Below are 7,858 nucleotides of genomic sequence, written 5' to 3' on the forward strand. Positions count from 1 at the left end.
AACAATTTATACACTCAGTTATAGTTACATCTAGCTAAAACGAGTGCAGTCTAATAAACCTGTATGTAGTGTGTTCACTTTCGAATGAAATCGAATAGAGACATGTTTATTCAACTGTATGATCGTATGGACAATGTATGTGTGCCGGACTGTTTTACTCTGCCTTACACAGAGCGGGGATCCTGTTATCAAACATGGACATGATAATAGAAACACTGGTTTGTATTTTTTGTACAACTCAATAGAACCACAAACTGTGTCAGTTTGTGAAGTGAGCACCCGTAATGCTCTCATCTGCACCCTGTGTGACAGGCACACAGACACCACTGGTTATTGTATCTAGGTTATGCACACAACTAGCAGTTGGATTGAATGTCAATACCATTCTCTCCCTTCTCTTTAATTTTCTCTTCATTCTCCCTCCCCCCTTTGGCTTGGTTCCGCAAATTGTCACCACTCCCTGTATCTGTCGTTTCAGCTTAAGAGCCTGCTAAAGATTTGTTTAATTGCAACTTGATTTGCAGCTGCGGCAATCATTTTACAGTGGAAAACAACCTCTTTGTTTAATCAAAAGTGTTAAAATCTAAAAAAGCTTCCTCAAAAAATCTACAAGCGGCAAACTCTTTACAAACTTTTAATGTTACCTTTTTATTCTTTGTCTCGTTGTATTTTCTCCCTATTCTTCCTTCACACAATGTTTTCTCTTCCTCCAAAATCTTAATCTGCTCATCCCTTCTCTTCTCTTTCTGTTTATGAAGTGGCCATGCAGAAGATGCTGTCATACAGCTATGCTATGAACCTCCTTCAAGAAGCCAGTGACTGCCGCAGACGGAGCCTGGTCTCTGAGGCCAATAGAAGGTCAAACACAAAAACAAACCAGATCTAATATAAGAACTGCGCAGATGAATGGTAACATGTGGACCTAACAGATCAAACATGTTGTAAACTTTCTATGTGTTTCATCGTTCCTTGTTCTTTAACAGTATGGAGAATTCGGACAAGAGGTTCGATAAGATGCTGTCCCTCCAAGCTTTGGACAAATCTAAAGCCATTGCCCACATCTTGCAAGAGGTATTTGATGCCTGACATTTTCCTGAATCTAACTTGGTGTGAGTCAGAGTTGTGCCTTGTTTCTGCAACCAGGCCCAATGACCTGTAATGAACTACACTTGTTCTCTGCAGGAGGAGATGCAGAAAGTTGCATTCCAGGCATTGCAGTTACAGAAAGATGCTGTACACGGCTCCATCCGCAACCAGGTCTGTGTGTACGGGAGGAGACGGGTGGTGTCAGGATCGAATCTGTCTGTTTAAAAGTGACAGATCAATAATATTTTACACTAATAGTGTACCTTATTATTACCCTAAAATATTAAATCCATTGTGGGGGGGGGGGGTCATTACATTTCACCTGGAAACTGCAGTGACATCAGTAGATTTAGGGAAACCGAACAACCTCATTTGGACATGATGGTGGCAAACTCTTGTCTGCTGACAATGCCTATTATTATAAATTATTTCTTGGTCTTTTTCCTTGATGCCATCAGCATCCTGCAGATATCTAATACATTTTTACTCACAGTCTTAAATTTCAGATATGCACACACAAAGCCCTGTATACTATTTCAAAAAGGTAGAGGATCATTCCTGACTCTGAATGCAGCTGCATGTCCTTTTCCCTGTAAGCTTGATGTCCGGTTCTCCACTGTTCCCAGATCAAGCTCATTGAGGGTGAATTAATGCAACTGACTAAACTGGAAATTAAACGACGCAACCTGGATGCTGAGAACCTGCAGGTGGGTTTCAACATCCCCTTTCTCTGTCTTCCCACATTTACCAGATTTTTTTCTCTTCCTTCTCTTGATTACTATATAATTTTGGTTATTTCCATGTCATTGCTCCTTTGCAACACTAATGTGTCTGCTGATGTTGAAAAATTAATGAGAAGTTAAGGGATGTCGCAAAGAAAATGTAATTTCAATTGGGTGATAATAGTAAATATGCGAATGATATCAGAGACTGTTTAATTTTTAGACTCTTTAACATCATTTTCTAATGACTGTGTGTTGTTACTTTACCTTACGGGTTGGTGTGTGTTTATGGGTGTGCAGGAGGTTCTGGTGGAACAGCGCACAGCTCTCAGTGATATGTTGCAGCAGCTGCTGAAGCAGAGGGAGCAGAGAGAGCAGGAGCTGCGGCAGATTCTGGTGAGGAAACAGCCTCAGAGGTCACTAATGTAGACTACATATCAACTCAGCTCTGATTATATGGTGCCAAATCATACCAGAGGTTATCAAAGGGAACTTTTCGGAATAGGTCAAGATTGTATTCTTGACAGCATTATTTACAGATACCTGACAATCTCTAGTGGGCAAGAACTTGGTGACAGTGGCGGGGAAAACTTCCCTTTACCAGGGAGAAATCTTAAACAGAACCCTGCTCTGTGTCTGACTCGAGCGATTGATTTGAGAGGGTCACTTTGCCTTTTATGATGATAGCTTCACTAACTAATCTCTTGTAACATTTCCTCATGCTTTTCTCCATTGCATCCTCAGTTGCTCCCAAATTTCTATTTCTTCATTTTACATGAATTTCATATTCATCTTTACCCAGTGGCCATCTGAACTAAAATGTTAATGATCCCATCTCCCCTGTTGTCTCTGCAATTCAGGGGGAGAATGGTTGAAAGAGATCAGTAATCATTGTATGTTTTCTAGGTGGAGCTGGAGCAGAAGTGTGCGTCGAACCAGCAGAACTACTGGATGATCCAATATCAGAGGCTGCTGGATGCCAAGCCCATGTCACTGCGAATGCAGGTGAAGAAAAGAGCAGAACACTACTGACACAAAGAGACATGTGAAGCATGAGCTTACTGTCGTAAAATTGTCATGTTGTTGTAGGAAGCGGGCGTTGAGAAAGAGCTGGTGAACCTGTTGTGTAAACTGGCGGCTCAACATTACCTGCCCATCCTGGCTCATCATCGAGTGACAACTGAGGCCCTTCGCCACATGAGCTCCTCTGACCTCAAGAAGGTCTGTGTGCAACATCATCAGTAACATATTTCCAGCAGTACCCACTCTGACATCAGAGATATTCGACCACATAATAGTCATCAACTTGAACTTATTTAGACATGATTAGTAACAGATCTGTCCAGCCAATGCAAGCTGTAATGGTATTTGTTCAAAGCAGATAACTTAACGTGGCTATAATCTAAATTTATTTGATAAAAATGTATCCTATGACCACAAACTGATTGTCCGTGATGAAAACCCTGCATTGAATCATCACTTAACTGTTGTTCCTTTCTCCCCTATGGAGTTTGTTTCTGAGCTCATTGTTTAGGTTTTCTTTCCTTCAACTTAACGTTAGTGGTTCACTCTAGGTTCTCTGAGCACAGTAGCCAGCTGTCTTCAAGCACAATATTCGCTTATGTTGTGATGCTAGTGTCTGCTGCAAACAGGACAAGGTTAGAGACTAGCTAGGGAGCACAGTGGAGTATTGAGCTGCGAAAGTGCCAGATATTTAAGTCAGGAGTTGACGTAGAGGAAAAACAGAGATTGAATATACTTGGACTAGTAATGTTGCTATGAATCTGCTGATATGTTAATGTGTAGCTGTTTTATATTTGTATATGTTTTATAAATTCAGAAGGTAGTTTAGTCTGTGTTGGGTCCACAGTCACCAAAAAGATGAATTCTAATGAGGATTGTGCAGAATGATCAGTAGTGTACATGTATCTGTTTTCAGCTTGGCATTAATGAGGTAGGAATCCAGAAAGCTCTTCTGAACTGGGCTAAGGAACACCAACCAGAAGGTACTGTACACACATTCTACATCACTATAGATTACAAAACTATTGTTCATTTGGCAACAAAGTTCGACAAAGCTTGACAAATCAAAGAATCAATTAGTGGCTACACTTGTCACAAAACAATCGTAAGAACACACAACATGCTGAATACAAGCGGCCCGAGCAAATAGTCATAGGATGAAATGAGACAACAGGAACATGAGCACAGAGTGTACTAACATTAATGTAGTTTGATGCTGCCACTAAATTTTACAGAAGTGACTTTTTATTCACACAAATTTGTTTATGTCCTGAAACAGGACTTGTGATAAGAGGCCTGGTCTGAAGTTATCTACATGTCAAGATTCAGAAAGAGTCATAGATGAAGATTTTATCAAATGACTGCAACATAACAAAAGGTTAAAAGTCAATGAAGGGGTTCTGAACACTTTGTGAATGGCAGAAATCAAAAACATACATGTTAGGAGTTGGATTTTATTTTGATAATGTGTATCTACCTTGTTTACTCAGGTGTCAAAAATGGTCTGAAAATTGTTCTGAAAAGTTTGAAAATGTGTGGAATTCTTTAATGAGAAATGCGTAGGAACTCTGTCTCTGTTCTGATGTAACGAAACGTGCATATGTCCTCAGTGTATGTACCAACAACACTGCACATCTATAATGGTTTCAAAACACTGCTGTTCTTGAAGGGATAGATCACCCCAAAAAATCAAATTCCCTCATCTACTCACCACTATGCCAATCGAGGGTTTGATGAATTGTTTGAGTCCACAAAATGCTTTTTGAGTTTAAGGGGTAAACAGCGTTGCAGCCAAATCCAATACAGTTGAAGTAAATGGAAACCTACTTCAAACGCATTAAAACAACTGAAAAAAATACATAAAATGCCTCCATACTGCTCCTGTGGTGTCATCCAAGTGTCCATTAGCCCCGACATTCAATTTCGACTCAAAACAGTGTCATTTACACCATGTTTGTAGCCTAAATGTCAGCTGTTATCCGACATTTTACTTCAATTGTATTAGATTTGGCTGCAATGTTGCACATTTGCATAGTGGTGAGTAGATAGCAAGTGAATTATAATTTTTGGACGAACTATCCCTTTAAGTTTGCATTGGCTTTCTGTGTCTTTTAGAACAGATCTAGAATTGTTAACCTCAGTCAGTACACTGATTATGTCCTCCTTCAGCAGGAGCATGTAAGGTGGTCCCTCAGGATGAGGCAGCAGAAGACATCCCCACAGCTCCATCGCCTCCCTCCCCTCCTTCTTTTCCCAATACATCAGCTGCCCAGATCCCCAGCCCCCCACTCACCCCAGGATCCCCTGTCACTCCGGCAGCACCCAGCCCCGTGGAGGGACCGGGGAGCTCCGAGTGTGTGGTCTGCATGGAGAAAGAGGTAAGAAAAAATGAATGCAATTTATTGTATTATTTGGTGCAGTTTGGACACAAATATTAATAGAAATTTAATAAACCAGTGTGCGTTCAGTCTGTTGAGTTAAAATGTCTTCTACGTCCTCAAAAATAGCAGTGTTAGACAACTGGGTCAAACTAAGGATACATTTGTATTTTATTTTAACATAATCGACTGACTCACCATCCACAGCACAGGTGCTGATCTCTGTCATGGCAACAACATTCATAGAATCACTTCATATTTGGAAATTTGTCTTTGAAAAAAAAAGTATTAATTACATTTTTTTTCTGCAGTGCTCTCTAACTGAATTAAAGATCTTTTATTTTGAAAAGTTGTCAATTTGGGACTATAGATTGTCGGTAGTTTAACAGACCACTGATATAGCTTGCATGTTATGTATAAAAAAAATTGCACCAGTGCAGTTAATCATTCAAACTTAAAAATAAAAGCCACACACATGAACAGTTTTTTTTCTTTCTATTTCTGAAAAACATTAATAATAACATCTTCATTGCACATAAATCTGGTAAGTTTTCTAGCATCCTTCTAAACTGTCTATCAAAAGCTCTGCACACAACGTTGAGGGGGGGGGGGGGCACTCAAAACAGGTCAATCTGAGGAGGACTGTTTTAGACAGGGTAAAAAGGGTGCTGTTTTAAATGATCCTTGTGGTATTTTGACCAAAATATGTTACAGACATTTCATTAAGACCCTAAGGAACCATATCAACTGTGGTAAAATGGTCACACGATTAGTCCTTTAAGTTTTGTCAAATCAACCAAATCCAGAAAAAAAGCTGTCAGTCAGTCAAGTTTATTGCAGCATTGGTAAATCTGCTGAGGCTGAGTAGATTTCTGTTAAGGCTGAAAACTCCCAGGTGAAACTGGATCCATTCTCTATCTTAACACTTTTTAAGGGATAAAAAAGAACGGGCCTTAAAATTCATCTGAAACTCCAGAAAAATGCTCTCACTTTGGAAAATCTTTGTAACAAAAGGAGTGGTAATTAAGTACAAATATTAAATGTTAGCAGCCATGTAAAGACTATTGCATGTGACTCACTTGATTATCTTCTCTCTCCAGTCTCAGGTCATCTTCCTGCCCTGTGGTCATGTTTGCTGTTGTCAGGTGTGCAGCAACGCTCTGCAGAACTGCCCTTTGTGTCGTAGCAACATATCGCAGCATGTACGACTCTACCACGGCTAGAACCAGCCACACCACTGCCCTTCACCGACGGCAACACCCTTTATTTAAGCATGGTCATGAAGCAGCTGTGAGCAAACCTCTTCCTATATAGAAAAGCTATTAGCTGGATTGTGAACAGTCAAGCAACTTTCCTGTTTTTATCCAAAACCTCTTGGTCATGTTTATTATGAAACGAATTTGAATAGAATTCTTTAATGGTGTTATTTTACTGTTATTCCAAGCCTGTTTTATTTTTTTAGTTTCTTTTGATTGTATAATTTTTATCTCAACTGATATGTGCCTTTTTCTAAAAATACTAATTGTTTCTGCAACCAAAGTAACATGTGTTGACTAAGGCAACTTATACAGAATCTACTGATAGTTCGTCCAGGTCCCTCTGTACTTATCCTTACTTATCTTGTGTTATTTGGTGGGAGTTATCGAAGCATATAATGATTACTTGACTGAAAATTCATTTTCAAATGAAGTTTCTCCTCTTTTTGATCTATTCTTGACATCCACCAAACTATGGATTGATCAAAGCACCCAAAACTATCTTCTGGGGTCCTATTGACACCCTTATTCACCCTTATCTAATAACTAATACAATGTTTTACCGTATGACTGTGTGGTAATCAGAAACAAAGACATGTATAAATATCCAATATGTACGTACATTTTCAGCTTATTAAAAAGTAGCAGACAATAACAACTGACCATAATAATAACGAGTGAGTTAGTATGAAGAAGAAGCTGAGTTTGCATTTTAAGTGTCGGAAAAAGGGATGAAGAATAAAGAAGTGATTTTAAGTTCACAGAAAATGGCTAAAATAAACATCTTATATTTAAGTATAAATATATAATGTATGTCTATATGTGTGAATTTACTGTATACTGCCTATTTTGGAAGTAAAAATAAAATTCCGTAAAACAGTAAGAAAATACATTTTACCAGAATCCCCCAATTGACATTAACTGCTTAATGTCTCCTGAACATTCTGAAACAGTATGTCCTTGTGTGCTGTACGTAGTTTGGAAACATGGGTGTACACAGCACAGACATCAGAAATACTGTTTTGTGGTACCAGCCTATCTCCATGAAACTTCGAGATTTTACATTTTGAGCCTTTTATTTACAAAGTATGGCCCAATCTTCATGCTCCTGCGATTGAATATGGCACTTTAGCACTTTCGAATGTCATGTAAATGAATGATGTGATAAGAGGTCTCTATATGAGCTCAAATGACCTGCCACCGGTGTCTGGTAACTTCCTTTTTCCTACCCTGATACTTTTACTATTATTTGATATACAGTGTATATATTTATTATACCACAGGATGTCCATGTGAGCGGTTACAGTCAGGGGGGAAACCTAGACGACTAAAAGCTTATGGATGCTCTTAAAATCTAAAGATTTGCTGAAGCTTCTTCTCTCCATTCAATGGG

General features: G+C 39.0%; 1 protein-coding gene across 5 annotated transcripts in view; it reads left to right on the top strand.

Annotated features, from left to right (window-relative positions):
• lrsam1 (leucine rich repeat and sterile alpha motif containing 1) overlaps positions 1-7,342 on the top strand; it is a 26,653-nt gene extending 19,311 nt beyond the window's left edge. For 4 of the 5 annotated variants that reach the window (XM_053411906.1, XM_053411903.1, XM_053411904.1 and 1 more), the window contains 10 exons: positions 759-858; positions 984-1,071; positions 1,183-1,257; positions 1,713-1,793; positions 2,109-2,204; positions 2,715-2,813; positions 2,898-3,029; positions 3,748-3,814; positions 5,001-5,209; positions 6,310-7,342. In XM_053411906.1, the coding sequence (XP_053267881.1) occupies positions 759-858; positions 984-1,071; positions 1,183-1,257; positions 1,713-1,793; positions 2,109-2,204; positions 2,715-2,813; positions 2,898-3,029; positions 3,748-3,814; positions 5,001-5,209; positions 6,310-6,432 (1,070 nt within the window). In that variant the 3' untranslated portion in view covers positions 6,433-7,342. The remainder of the gene's footprint in view (positions 1-758; positions 859-983; positions 1,072-1,182; positions 1,258-1,712; positions 1,794-2,108; positions 2,205-2,714; positions 2,814-2,897; positions 3,030-3,747; positions 3,815-5,000; positions 5,210-6,309) is intronic. The other variant, XM_053411908.1, reaches the window with a different exon arrangement.
• Positions 7,343-7,858: the final 516 nt, after the last annotated feature.

The sequence above is a fragment of the Pleuronectes platessa genome, chromosome 19 (genome assembly GCF_947347685.1).
Source record: "Pleuronectes platessa chromosome 19, fPlePla1.1, whole genome shotgun sequence".
In the NCBI taxonomy this organism is placed as follows: domain Eukaryota; kingdom Metazoa; phylum Chordata; class Actinopteri; order Pleuronectiformes; family Pleuronectidae; genus Pleuronectes; species Pleuronectes platessa.